This window comes from Dinoponera quadriceps, unplaced genomic scaffold (genome assembly GCF_001313825.1).
Source record: "Dinoponera quadriceps isolate SergipeBrazil2010 unplaced genomic scaffold, ASM131382v1 scaffold1128, whole genome shotgun sequence".
NCBI classification, from domain to species: domain Eukaryota; kingdom Metazoa; phylum Arthropoda; class Insecta; order Hymenoptera; family Formicidae; genus Dinoponera; species Dinoponera quadriceps.
This window is the reverse complement of record NW_014555359.1, coordinates 112,206-127,181: the sequence shown is the minus strand read 5'-3', so window position 1 is coordinate 127,181 and position 14,976 is coordinate 112,206. Positions and strand designations below refer to the sequence as shown.

The following is a 14,976-nucleotide window of genomic DNA, read 5'->3' as shown; positions in this document are numbered from 1 at the left end:
GATCGCGGGATTTTTTGGATAACGTGAAATTGAAGCGGCCGCGGGACACGCAGTGCCAGTATCGGGCCCGCGTGCGCAACTATTCGGAAGATAGCGCCCTGTCCACCTGTTACGGGCTCGTTAGTCGTTATTGAGTGTTACCTCGTTCGATTGATCAGTTACGGTTCGAATGATCGCGGCTGTAACAATTTTAATGGATTAAAGTTCACCTCTGGGGGGGAGGAAAAAGAGAAGGGAACGATTCGATTGATATTTTCGTGCAACGCGTTCGTCCCTTCCTTTCAGCGATGTAAAGCTATTTACGTAATACGCGAACGCGTGGACGTTAACGAGAGTAACGAAGTATTTCATTCCATCGTCGGGAATATTTTTCAGAAAGATCTGAAGAAATATATATAGGTGATGTGTGTACACGTGCGGATGTGAAAAGTAAATTCGGAGGAATACATAAATCGAACGTTGCCTCCTTTTCCGACGGGAATAGATTGAATAGGGGGGGNGGGGGGGGGGGGGAGGGTTTAGGGTATCACCAGCGGGCGTCCTAATATTTGATCTCTCAGGTCGGATATATCAAAACGAGGAGCGCGTGGTACATGATTGAGCCGGTGGCTGGGCATGACTTTACCAAAGAAACGGAGCAACCGCATATCGTATATAAAAGGAGCACGGACGAGTTTCAGCGCGCCGCACGAGATCTCTGCAACGTCACCGGCGATACCGGGTCCAGGATCATCGCCAGGCGCGCTCTGAATTCACGTAAGAGAGAGCCCGCGAGATCGAACGGGGCGAAATCGTACACGCTGGAGCTGCTGGTCGTGTTGGACAAGTCTCTCCTGGATTATCACGGGAAGTTTGACGTCGAGAATTACGTACTGACGCTCTTCAACATGGCGAGTTACATAAAACCCTACCGTAGGAATTCTCCGAACTCGTTTCTCTCTCCGAGGAAAAACGGAAAATTTAAAGGAAGTTTCTCTGCCCAGGCTGCGAGTCTGTTTCACGACGTCAGTTTGGGTGTGCGCATGCAGCTGACTATAGTGAGAATTATAAGACTAGAGGTGGAAGAAAACGAGGTAAAAGCGCTCGGTAGAGACCTTTCGAATTTTAAAGGAAGCTTCCTACGCTGCGGGAGTGCAAGGGTCCACGCTATTGTATGCGATGCGCGTCTAATGATCGTAACTTATTGCGCCTGTTGCGCGAAGGCGGGGATTTCTCTTTAATGTTTACACCGTCTCATAATTTATACACGATGTACTGCGCGCACGACGAGCTCCAAACGTTGTCGATTATACGTTGCAGATGAATCTGTCGATGAACCAAGACGCGGATACGACGTTGAGGCGTTTCCAGGAGTGGCAGAGCACCATGAATCCCGGCGACGATTCTCATCCGAATCACCACGATTGCGCGCTTCTCATTAGCAAGTACGAAAGTCCTACCAGCCAATTCTACCGGAGATTCAATCTAATCTCGGGATTAACCGGTGCTTTTGACGACTGATGACTCCCGGCAGGTTAGACATCTGCGTCTCCCGTGATCTCTGCGGTTTCACCGGTACGTCCACGATCGCCGGTACGTGCGATCCTACGAAAGGTGCGGCTATTGTGAGAGACGCCGGCCTGCCGACCGGTTATCACATAGCTCATCAGATAGGCCACACGTAAGCGTGTAATTAATTTCATCCGCTCCGACCCGATTAGACGGAAAACGAGGGGTGGGGGAAAAATCTCGCGTAATTACGGCGCGCCGCTACAAACGATGTAAATGCGAATTCCGGGGTTTATATACTGGGTGGCTTAGTAATCATGGCTTAGTAATCAATACAACCGGGAAGGGGATGATTCCTCTTGAAAAAATAAATCGATAACGTTGAATAGAAGTTTTTCATATGAGATTTTGCTCTCGAGGAAATCGATTTTAAAGGTTGTACCTGGTGGAATTGATTTTAAAGGTTGGTCGAATACACGTGCATTTAAGATAGTTGGCTTGTCAAACTATTTTTTCTTAGGAATCCTTTCAAATTTCAGCCACATTGATACAAATACTATCTACACGTCTGTAAAGCCTGTAAAGTCAGAAAGCGATTGACTGTTCGGAAACAGAGATATTCGCAACTAAAATTGACACCTTTTATACCCCCGGGGTGTCGAACAACAAAACGAATTTTATCATATTAACACGATATTCCCCGGCCAATGGCCACACTTACATAACATCGACGGCGGCGCGGCCGGTGTTTCGTCACATACCCTCGTTTCGATCGGGCGGGGGGCACATCCCAGAGGCAGATTTCTCGTCCCTCGATAGCCGCTTCCCTTCTCTTTACGCGTTATCTTGAATACTGGTCCTTTTCCGCGCGTTCGACAACAGCGGAGAGGGAGAGGGGGAAAAAAGGAAGCTCGAAATAAATTCCTAAAAGACCGTTTCTCCGGCCGTGAGTGGAAATAATGGTATGCCGTGACGTCGTCATAAATAAGTCACGGTCGAGGGCGTTGTTTAATGTATGAAGCGGCTCTTCGTGTACCTCGAGATGCCTCTTAAGAGCGAGCCGGCGAGACGCTCACGCGCGTGCCCTGATAAATATTCCAGACTGAAAAGCCGATTTTCTTTTTCTCATTACCACCAGCCTGGGTATGTCGCACGACGTGAGACGGGAGAACGGCTGCTCCGGTATAGTTTATCACGGGGACGGATACGTGGAGACCACCGTTATGCACCCCGGCGACATGTACATCACGAAAAAATGGTCCGAGTGCTCCCGGCGCTACCTGCGCTCGTACATCGAGTGAGCTTAATGCTTGTTGCTCTCCCGTCGCCGGCTTTATTAAAGTTCGCCGACGACGGAGCTGCTTTCCTCATCTACTCGCGGCGCGTTCGCCGGCGGAACAGAGAGGAATGTATCTCCTACGGCTACGGCCGTAAACCTCAAATTAAATTAAGAATAGCGCGAGTCCCGGACCGGCTGATACGGCGAGATATGAAAAGACGAGCGACGATGACGGAGTCCTCCGTCCGTGAATATTTCCTCCCGTTCCGGTAGTAGATGAGGAGTCGCGTCCTGGCGTCGCGACGCAATGCGCAACGCGAATTTCGAGGTGACTGTCGAGCCCGTCGTTGCTCTCAGGCAAGGTCTGGCGTTTTGTCTGGAGGATGAGCCGCAGGATCATCATTTTCCTAGCGCGGAGATGTTGCCGGGCGTGATGTACAACGGCGACGATCAATGCCGTTTGCGATATCGAACGGGTGCCCGGCAGTGCGATATGGGGATCGTAAGTCGTAACGGAGAGGCGGGCCGTAATCTTAAGGGCCCGTCGGCCGCGAAGTAACTCGGCGGAGGGTCGTCCTCCTCCGAGGACGAGAATATCGAGTCCGTTAACGAGCCCGATAACGCGTCTACGCGTACGTTTTATCGTATCGGCAGCTCGCACGTGGCGGATGCACGTGGCCCGTAAAGAGGCACCATCTGCCGTTCGCATCTACAAGCTGGTGCCTTTGCGGCCTACCTTATCCGTTTAGGAAAATACGTCTCGGCCACGCACGGTGTCAGATAAGAGAGGCCGAGCCGGGATCGCGATATCGCGTCGAGATATCGCGATCGGCACGCACACGACTAAAAGCGAGACGATCTCGCCCCCGTTTTCAGACCTGCGAAACCCTCAGGTGCGCCCTGCCCGGCAGAGGTTGCGTGTCCGCGAGGAAACCACCTGCGGAGGGCACTCCGTGCGGCGAGAAGAGGGTAAATTATCATTTATGAATAAAGAGCGCAAAGTAAGGCGCAAAGGATGATCCACGTGAGGTGTCACCGCGACAGTCGCGATTCTCGTTGATTCCCCGCGAATCCGTGCGGTACGAATCGCCTCCTGAGATCCTTGAACCTTACACTGAGCTTCTCTTCCTCCCACGCCATAATGAATAGGAATTTTCTTAATTATGGGTGTACTTTGAGAAAAAAATAGTCAGGTGCTAAAATCCAGCTGCTAAATACCGCATTTAAATGTTACCCCTTGTCTGCAATCTTGCTTTAAGCAATAATCAAATTGACCAACTATAGTTGTTTATTAATAGAATAATTGTTCATATTGTTCGGTTAATCTGCTTGTATCTTAAAATAAGATTGAAGACAAGAAGTAAAGTATGACGGCTCCGACGACAAATTCTTTTAAGATAAATTGTCAATATTGAGCCATGAGGAGCCACGATGAATCTTTCAGTGTCATTAGATATCAATAATATTTACTTGTTAATATAATGATAGTAGAGTGAAATTATCCATCATGTTTGTGAAACGTACGGAATTATTTCTCATAACATAATTTAATAGATAGAATCATTAAATTGTTCATTAATTTAATTATTTATTAATTTATATTCAATTAGCAGTTGAGTGAAAGGTTATATTTAATATAATTTTAAATTGATAACGAATGTTATTGCACGAAGAAAAATAATTTGCTGACACAAAAATTTTTATGCGGTCGCAACAAAATCTGTCGGTTACTATATGGACAGCAAAACGATTTGTTAAGAATAGCAATTGCTGAATGATTTTCGCTGAATCTACAAATTATTTTGCTCTAAGAACAAATCAGCGAATATAAGAAGACACTATTTTGTTCTAACAGTAAATTAACGTGTTCTAAAAACAAATTCTCTCAACAGAATATCGTTGTGTTGTACTGTTTTAATTACGAATAATTCGATAATTTTGTTATGCCAACTAAATCTTATTGCTGTCGTAATGAATGTATAGCAGCAATGATAGTTTCGTTACAACAGCAAAATTTCTTTCCCCGTGTGAGATTCAAAGGATTATACGTGGAAGGCTGTCGCTAAGTTTCGTCTGTCTGAAAAATAATTCTGTCTGAAAAACATTTCGCATATACGATGGACAACTTTATGTTAGCGTTATTATATTATATAATATTATATAATAAAGTGGCATTAATATCTGGAACTAAAACATCCATGTTTGGCTCATGGCATCATGGTTTGATATTGACAATTTAACAACAATGAAATTTATCAGTTGCGGTAGCAACGATATTAGCTGTTAGAGCATAAATGCATTTGCTGCGAGGCACGACTATATTGTTCACTGTAACGCCTTAATTCAAGTAGATATTAATTTTAACAACGACGTTTGCTATTCCTATTTCAGCTCCTATCGTTAATCCTTTCTCTAAGTGTAGACCGCGATTACTCCTTATCTATAGGGTTTTCTTGAAACTTAAAAATTCTGCACATTAGAAAGTAGACTTGCGATCGAACTAAGAAAAGGTCATTGAGAACTCGCGTTAGAGGCATGACAAGACGTATCAGCCAAACGTTTTGGTCACGCTCCCGAGTGCTTATCGGGGAAATGAAAAATCGAGCGTCAAACGGAACGCATTACGTGCGAGAAGATAATTTCTAGAAAAAGGGTCCTCGGCTTGAGTGTATTTCTCGACACAGAATAACTTAGTGCGATATCAGCCAAAAGCAGGGGAGATTTATGAGAATTAATTATAGAGCTCTCTTGCGTGCACATATTCCGCTCGCTCGTGGCAACATGCCGCTCATCGAGATATTCGTCGCCGAGTGTAACCGGGATGAATAAGTCCTTGCTCGGCCGCGAGGGCCTTGAAAGCATATCGGTGCGCGGAGATCCGAAGAAAAACTACATATTGGCCGATTAATCAAGGTTCTCGAAAACCTTTCACCGGCGGGCCATTACGCTGGGACGGTTTAAATATCTCGTGAAAGACGAGGCGGGAGTGCATAGTGGAAAGCTAAAAAGCTATCTGGATCCGCCATCGACTGTGAGTCACGCGCCCTTTTAGAATCGAAACCAGTTTCAGCTTTCACCGAGTTTCATTGGCCCTTAAGGCTACGTGGCGTGTAGCGATGTTAAAAATTGCACGCGGGTATACGAGGAAGAGAGAGAGAGAGAGAGAAAGAGAAAGAGAGGGAGAGGAAGATACGTACTCGAGAGGTATGTACGAACTAATATCGCGCAAATCCTCCATAAACTCTTTCATAGCGATGCTTTCGCGAGTTCGCGGAAAATTGCAGACTTTATGTAACTGTTTCTTGCGGCGCGCTGCTAGTTTAGCAAACAAAGCCTCTCACGGAGAGACTAATACACTACAAAGGCTACTCGAGAGATTGTACCGTTTACACTTGGAAAACCCAGCAATGAATTGAAAAGTTGAAATGAAGAGGAGGGGAAAAAGAACGGCGTGAACGGAGAACGGGGAAAATCGAGGAGAAGTCACGGGTGAATCTGCTCCGGAAATAAGAAGATTTATCTCTACGGCTCATTATTATGAAAGAAAAAGGGGGAGCACTTTCTGTTTCGATCGGCCTCGCATGAAAAGGAGGTGCGCGTCCTTGCGTAAAAGGTTCACGCAAGTGAAACACGTCCCAACTGAGTAAAATATTTCGGGAAGCGAGACACACCGCTCAAGTCGGCGAGCGAAATAATTTTTTAAGCGGTCGGTCGAGCATGCGTCGCTACTTGACGTTTCAAAGGTGTTCCGGCCGAATGAGACGTGATGGAACGTCGCCGCGCGTGAGAACGTAATGGCGTGGCAACGAACAGTGTCCAAATATCAGTCATCAGCGAAATATCAGATTTGGGTGACAATGTTAATAACCGAGCGTGCCGGAGCGCCGAAGCACGCAGACGGCAGTCATTAGCGCGCCGACCGGCCGACCTGCCGGTAGTCGGGGTTGTCGGTGAGGCCAAACACCACGTTGAGAAATGAACCTCGTCGTGAACCCGACCGACGAGTAATCTCTAATTGCCCGAGCGAGCTGTGAACCGAGTCTATAAACGACGTCGACACGCGCGCGGTGTGTGTCGGCGAATCGGCTCGGCGCGCCGAAGCGGATGAGCCCCCTTACCGTCATCGCGGAAATTTCAGATATATATCCGGATACGGGAATATCGGTAAACAAGCTACCCAATCACGAAAAAAATATTTATCCTCGGAAACGTAAATTTTTATCGAATAAACATTGGTTCCGATCGCAAAACACGCGCGCTCCGTGTATTGATAAGAGTGGATGAAATACGTGCGTATCCGCTTTTTAAAGTGTACCACGATCGACTTCGATATTTAAAACAAGAAAAGCTTAATATTTGAGTTAAATGACCCGACGCATAAAGAGAGAGAGAGAGAGAGAGAGGGAGAGAGCAAGAGGAGGGGGTGGGGAGGGGTGAAAATTTCGTGCGATGAAATTTAGCGAGTAAAATTGGGCAACGCGCCGGCAGGCATTGCGAAGTTTTGAAAAAATTGAAATCGGAACGATAACATCGAGCTACGGAAATAGATTGATCTACCTACGTGCGTAAAAACTCGGTTTGTTTGACATGTCCGTTACACAACGGACCAATGCAATCATCGGTGGAATGAAATAGACAAATAGATGCGTAATTGTAGTTCGCGGAGCGAAGAGCAATTATCTCGTCGCACGGCCGAGGGCGGATTCGCCGGTGCGTGCACCGCGGAATCGAGCCCGGTGGCTTTGGCGCGCGCGCGCACTTTAATACGGACGTTCGAAATGAAAAAGTGAGGTGGCTAAAATTCAAGCAGCCATTTCGAGCCGGCCGACATCCGGCCGGCTGTTCGCTTTGAGGACACGAGATTCTCGTTCGAAAATTCATCGTTCTCGCGAGCGCGAAGTGCGCTCCAACGATGGAGTCGAATGTTTCCTCCATGTGTATATGTGTGTCAGACGTAAAATATCACGTAATCGATATTAACATACGCGAACGAGCCAGCGTGAACGCGTGCCGTTAGAAACGATTGTTGTTCCCGACGAACCACTGTTTTTAACACGTTCGCTGCCGCGTGGATCGTATTCGTTCCACGGAGAAAGGAGAAACGTTTTTTTTTTGTAAAAACGTGTCTTAAAATCGGTCCTTGTTAAAATTTCTGTATTCAAATTTTTCATATATCTGTATTTAATATGTTGTTTATGTTACCTTAACATTTTGTGTTGCGTCGATATTCGACATGTAAGTGTTAAAATAACACATTTTATACTTCAATGTGTCAAATATTGCATCACCGGGAAAAGATGATAATCGCAAGAAGTCATGTACGATGCCTCGGGGAACACTTAAAATTGCAGAAGTCGTAAAGGGGCTCGATAATGATTAATTATTCATTATTCGTACCTGGTCGTTAGTGTTCTAATGGAAGGAGATGGAGATAGGTCGTTGCGCGAGTAGGAGAAGCGTATAAGAATATATTCCTCTCTCAAGGCACAAATTCCCCTTCCGAGGGCGCGTGCATCATTTACCTTCGTGCATAATGCACTTCCCCTCCTCCCCCGCCCGGAAGGGTTTCACCCCGGAGTCTTGCGCGTTCGTCACCGTGACGCGACACGACGCGACGTCGTCTAACGACTGTTACAGTGGTGTTACCGAATGAAATGCCTGATGGTGGGTGAACGACCCGGAGTCACGGACGGCGGTTGGGCCGACTGGTCGTCTTGGAGCAGATGTTCCCGGACTTGCGGCTCCGGAGTGGCGTACGCCGTGAGAAGGTGCAACCGACCGCCTCCGTCCGGCGGCGGCTCTTACTGCGTCGGTGACAGGAAGCGTCACAGAATCTGCGCCACGGACGTTAGTCTCGGCACGAAAGTGCTCTCGAGCGGCTTCCACGGCGAGTGTCGCGCGCGCGCGGACCTCCGGTTAGCGCTTTTCGCGTCTTCCGCGTGGCTCGTCGCGCGTGGAAATCGCGAGGACGTTTCCTTCACATGGGAAACGAGGAAGCGCGATGGACGATAATGTTTCGTACGCGCTGCGCCGACAACTCGCCGTTGAAGGTCTCCCGCGAGGAATTCGAGATAATCAATCTCAACGTAACGAATCGAATGATTTCTTACAGCCGTGCGATCTCAACGCGCCGTCGTTTCGCGACGCGCAGTGCGCCGAATTCAATGACTGGGTGTTTCCGGAGGACGGCAAGGTTCATCGCTGGGTGGCGTATAATTTGCCGGAAGGTGTGTCTACGAGCAACGTCTGCTTTCCCCCGTTGACCTCTTGACCTCTTGTCTTTCGTAGACTTGAAAGCGTCCGAGAATCCTTGCGCCCTTTACTGCCTGAGCGAGACGAATCTAGTGACGTCGCTGAGGCCGAAAGTGGTGGACGGTACCACATGCTACCGAGGCATTCGGGATATTTGCATCGGAGGTGTGTGCAGAGAGATACCCTGTGACCTGAATATGGAGTCCACCGCGGTCGAAGATGTTTGCGGCGTTTGTAGAGGCGACAGCACGTCCTGCACATTGAAGCAGGGAACCTTGTCGTTTACGACGCAGTCGCGTAAGAAAGGAAATGTGATTTGTCGAGTGTGTGCATGCGTGTGTGTGTGTGTGTGTGGTAGCATAAAAATAAATTTTCCTGAAATGGATAAAAACGTAACGTGTTTCAGTCGAAGGAAACAGAATTTCGGGCCCTTATAAGTCAAATTCGGCTCTTATAAACGAAGGGGAGAAAAATATTTCGTTGGTACGGCAAATTTTATGCTGTTGAAGCAAAATCTGTCGGTTACATTGAGACAGGAATACTTAAACATCGATTTGCGGGGGATATAAAGTTTATTTCTGTGAATAAATCTTAATTTTAAACCTATTATTTCTGTGAAATAAACCTTATACCTCACAAATAAGTTTGAAACCCTCCATTCGTTACCGTTTTGTCGCAAAATGTTTGGATCCTCTTCCAATATTATGTAACATGTGGTATTACTTTCCCCTTCGTTTATAAGAGTTATATTAATAAACTCCTCCTTCTCTTCGTAGCGTGACATAATTGTTGAATAATTCCTTTTGGTCTAATAGCAAATTAACATGTCTTAAGGACAAATTCACTCAGCCGAATATTTTTTATCCTGGTAAAAATTGTTTTCCTTTTAATTACTAATTGTTTTCGTTTTAATTACAAAATTGTTTCCGTTTTAATTACTAATAAATCGTTAATTTTGTTAAGCCAACTAAATTTTACCGCTGCCGTAGCGACGATGATTTTGCTAAAAAAGCAAAATTATCTTTCTGCGTGCGGAAATTTTGTTTCCCTCAATCAGAACGCGTTTAATTAGTCCAGGTAAATTCAACCAAACTGTTTCTTCCGTTGTAATATTCAATTGCGTGCGAGTGCGAATATTCAAAGACGTCACTTTGATACCTTTGAATATTAAAATCTCGTTTTCGGAAGGCTTCAGAGAGACGTTTCATGTGCCAGAATGTTGAGTTTTCGCATTACGAAGAGGTACTCTCGCGATATTTTAAAAAATTCCAAAATGGCGACAGAATATCATTGCTCCGTCTGTTTTTCGCGGAGATTTCGAATTTCTATCAGTTTTCCGTTGGCGTTCTTTATAATAATTTTTCGAGGTACATGCGCTCGCTCTTACTATTCAACGCCGGGAGGAATTTCGCGAGTTGACAAAAATACCGATGAACTTCAGGCATCGCGCCGCGCGGCGGAGTGAATGGGACGGCGAGTACAAGGGGAGGGAGTGGGGACTTTCGTGAATTAAAATTCCGCAATTCTGCAGCGCAGAAGTATACGGCGCGTTCAGTTTTGCTCTTCCACCGGGAATCCCGTGCGGCGCTTTGAGCATCGCGACAGCCAAATAAATCTTTCCGGCGGCGCAATGACGCCGTGGTGCCGAAATTGGAATTTCGGCGAATAATACTGCGCACGCGAGCGAACGAGACAGAGAGAGAGAGAGAGCCGGCTCTTCGTAGTAATCTCCTGAGCGAATTTTCGCGTTTAGGGCTCAAGAAAATAACGGACGCGCCGGCGGGCTCTAGAAATATCCGCATCGAGATGGTAGAACCGACCAAATCCAGAATCGTCGTGCGTACTAGGAGTACGAAGACTGTGCTGATCGACGGGTAAATAAGTTCTCTCTCTCTCTCTCTCTCTCTCGTCGCGCCTTTTTTCAACTCGTCCCTTCTTCGTCTGTTTTGCTCGCGGTGTCTCGCGCCAACCGCAACCACCAGTCTCGCTTGGCGATTAACATCGCGGCGTAATTATTTCAGTAACCGTCTAGGAATGTTCGACGTGCCAGGCTCCAAGGCGTGGCTAGGAACGATAAGGCCAAGACAGGAAGCTTTGAACATACCTGGACCCATCACCGAGGACTTGGTTATATTGGTAAACATAATGAATGCATTCTGCTAATTAGTCGCGCCTCTCGGCGAATCGATAACTTGTATCTCGAAAGCCGAGCAGGGTGTTGGTACTCGGTGGACGTGTGCTATCGGCGAGAACGCGCGAGAAGAAAATTATGCAGCAGCGTAATACGGTCGTCGTCGTGTACGCTGCGCTATTTTCTAAATCGAAAATTGTATGATTTTCGGCTCCACATGTTTACATAAGAAGTCGAAACCGTTGTAATTGGAGTCATTGCAACCTTGCTATATACATTATAACTGGAGAACCTTATACAATTTTCAACCTTACGGCTTATGTATAAGACTGGAAATCGTGTAATTTTCTATCTAGAGAATGGTGCAATGTATTATTAATGCGTATCGACTGTATTTCCAATACGCGGACCGGAGACACTGCAATCGTCGCTAATAATAACACTGGTGAACAAGGTTTCTCTGTCTGGAATAAGGAAAGGTGTTCCTGAATAGTTTTTGTGCGCGAATACGTTGTCCAAATTTGGTTATTGGGTCGCAATTTTGAGAAAAATGACGGCGAAAAACGCCAACTTTGAACATTTTCATGACGTTGTAGCACCGATAGCAAATTTTTCCCCTATATTTCGTTAAAGCCATGCAAAAATATTAGTTTCTAGCTTAAAATGCATTTTGTGCCGTCTCGGTGTGATTTGTTGTTTTCAATATAGATCTAAAATTAAATAAAATCGTGCCGAACATATCGATGTCGAGCACGCGCGACCAGTGTTTTTAATTTTAATTATACCTTGGAAACGAAAAATCACACCGAAACGATGCGAAATGTATTTTAAAACTGAAAGTTGATACGCTTTTGCGTAGTATTAACGAAATTTTGGAAGAAATTCCCTGCCGGTGGTACAACGTCATAAAAACTCGAAAAATTAGCGTTTTTAGCCTCTTTGAAACCAGTTTTTTGTAAATTGTGACCCAATAGACAAATTTGGATAATGGATTCAGCAGACGCAAAGCATTCGGCTACGCCTCATTCTCATACAGATGAAAAGTGAAAATTTGTTGACCAATATAGTTGACAATATAGTCGGCTGCTGTAATCTTCAAAGGACGCACATTTTTGTCAAATAAAATGTTTAATTTACGTGACGTGGAATCAAACATTTCTAACATCTCGTCGCGCGACAAGACGACCGGACGATCCATTTTTTATCTTTAATCATGACGACCACGACGACCAGGACGACGAAGTTTTCTCCGCCGCATTACGCGCTTCCTATCATTTTCTTCCGTTTATCTTGCGGTTTAAGATTAAGCTACTTTGGAAGCTGCATTAAAGACAAATTTAGTTTTATCTCCTCACACTGTACTTACCCGACGGCCGGTTAATCTGACAGGTTTTACCAAAGGAGAACGTCACGTTGAAATACTCGTTAGGATTGAAGCGACGAACTCCTCGTAAACCCGAGTTCTCCTGGAACTTTATCGACTGGGAGAAATGCTCAGCAGGCTGCGGTCCGGGCGAGCAGATATCGAAACCCCGTTGCGTTGAGAAAATCGGCGGACTGGTGGACGACAGCTACTGCAGCCATCTCGCTAAACCGGACGCGAAGGTCAGACCGTGCAACGAGGCTTCCTGCGTACCACGGTGAGTACCGCGGAGTCCTTTCGCGTCGCTTTTTCACACTTGGTCCATTTGTACGGCTACTTGGTAAATCGCGCGAGAAAAAGTAGCTGCGATCGTTAACGTTTTTCCGCTGCACGCTGCGGAGAAGTCGGGATACGAGGTGGTTACCGGCGTGTACTGGAGGAATTACAAACATACGTTATGTTTCGTTTATTGACGACGATTCGAATGACGAGCAGAGTCCTAGATACAAATAGAAAAGCGCAATGGAAAAACGTCGGTTTTGATTAATCGTCTGAGTCAGATGACATAGGCGCCATTTTCTTTCTGCGATCACGACTAAGAGCATATGACCACAGTTAAATGATAATATTTTTGTTATGTATGTATTTAGTACATTACATGATTCAATAAAATCCTTTTTCGATGCGCCAGGTCGTAACGAGTAGCTGCACAGAAATAAAAGTGCTAGAATCAAGTAAACGTAATTACCGGTTTTTCAGCCTCGAAATTCAAGTAATATTTTTATCGATTTAAATATATTATAATAGCCCGCCCGATAAATATTTATTTGAATACAGTAATACCTTAATTTGTAAATCAATTACTGAATGTAAGTGTAAAGTGGTTCTAAATTTAATGGAGCATTCACTGAAATTATGTAATACTTCTTTTCCGCTGAAGAAACCTAATGGTTTTTCAAATTTCAATTTCTCTATCCGGTAAATATTTTTTAAAATAAATTCTGATTTTCTCAATGTTATGAATTTAATACTTGTCGCGATTGTTTTAACACATGCAAAGTAAATGCCTGCTTATTGAAGGAAACATTTTATTGTATACATAAACAATTATATTGTCATTTCTGTTAATATTATCAAGAAATATTGGAGTAACCTATTTATTTAGGGTAACCAAATATTATTTAAACGTCGGCACTTTCCTCGGTGTATAAATTATGGTGAGAATATGGTGAGATGATATGAGAATATTTCCACTTAGACTAATTATTGAGATGAACTTCTTGTAACCTGATCTAATCTCTCCTCCTTACTCTCACTTTTTTCCCCGGTCGCTCCAAGCATCACCGTACAAGGAAAATGATAAACTTCTGATACGTCGGACTTAATTGCGCTTCTCCATCAATATCAGGCTTCCACTGACGATAACAGTAACGTTGAAACGAATTCGCTTCTTATCGTCGTCGGCTCGTATCTCGACGTTTGTTTTCCGGACGCGTTAGACAGAGTCATCAGCGCTTATCTCGAAGAGCCAACGAAAGGACATGACATCGCACGATAATCACCGGCGCCGGCTAATTAAAGCGGCGGCGCTTATCGTCGCGCGATTCCAGGTGGATCATCGGCGAGTGGCAAGGCTGCGCGCCGTGTACGCCAGGCTGCGAGAGAAGGCGCGCTGTCAAGTGTATACGGCCCGTCGGCCGTGGCGAGCAGGATGTCGAGGTGATCGAGGACAGCTACTGTCAGGGACCAAAGCCCAAGGAGTCGGAGCCCTGCGCCAGCCGACGGAGACGAGAGGACGCGAGCGCCGCCGACGGCGAACACGGCGGTCCTTCCGGCGCTCGCTCGAGCATGCTAACGCGACAGAACGACTTCATTAAAATCGCTCGAGACTCCGGCGAGACGGCTCCGGGCGATGTCGTAGGAGACCGATGCGATCGCGACGATCTCTCGCGAACGGGGCAAATCGCGGGGGAGAACGCGCCGAGTCTCTCTCGCTCGATCACCGCCGAATACGTCAACGCGTTCCCGGATACGAGGACGGATCTAATTTCGCGAAACGGCCCGAGAAATCCGACGACGAGGGGATCTCGGGAGGATCGTCCGCAGCCGGGTAAAAGATCAGGCAGCGCATTGAACGACGACGAGAAGAATGTCGGCGAGCGCGAGATCAAGAAGGGAGAAGTGGTGGTTGATAAGGAAGACATCCGGAATCTGACGCTCGCGATTATCCTAGAACGGGACGACCGGAACGTAGTCATGAACTTTCCGAAGGACTTCGAGCCCCGACCTCCGCCGAACGGCACTGAATTCGTCTTGATCGGCATGGACGCTCTCAGGTACATACAGAGGATCCAGGAGGAAGCGCGCGCCTCGTGATTTCGACGCGACGACGGCAGACCGATGGCGCGAATACTCGCGGAACGAGAGACCCGTCTCCTCGTCCTTACGACCGGGAGGGAGAGA

General features: G+C 46.3%; 1 protein-coding gene across 1 annotated transcript; it reads left to right on the top strand.

Annotated features, from left to right (window-relative positions):
• The first annotated feature begins 593 nt into the window (after positions 1-593).
• Positions 594-12,794, top strand: LOC106743960 (A disintegrin and metalloproteinase with thrombospondin motifs 7-like). The gene is made up of 12 exons (XM_014618319.1): positions 594-869; positions 984-1,073; positions 1,300-1,424; positions 1,514-1,660; positions 3,125-3,269; positions 3,644-3,736; positions 8,405-8,614; positions 8,880-8,994; positions 9,056-9,316; positions 10,773-10,893; positions 11,041-11,155; positions 12,540-12,794. Exons 1-12 carry the CDS (start codon positions 594-596, stop codon positions 12,792-12,794), a joined length of 1,953 nt encoding a protein of 650 aa, XP_014473805.1.
• Positions 12,795-14,976: the final 2,182 nt, after the last annotated feature.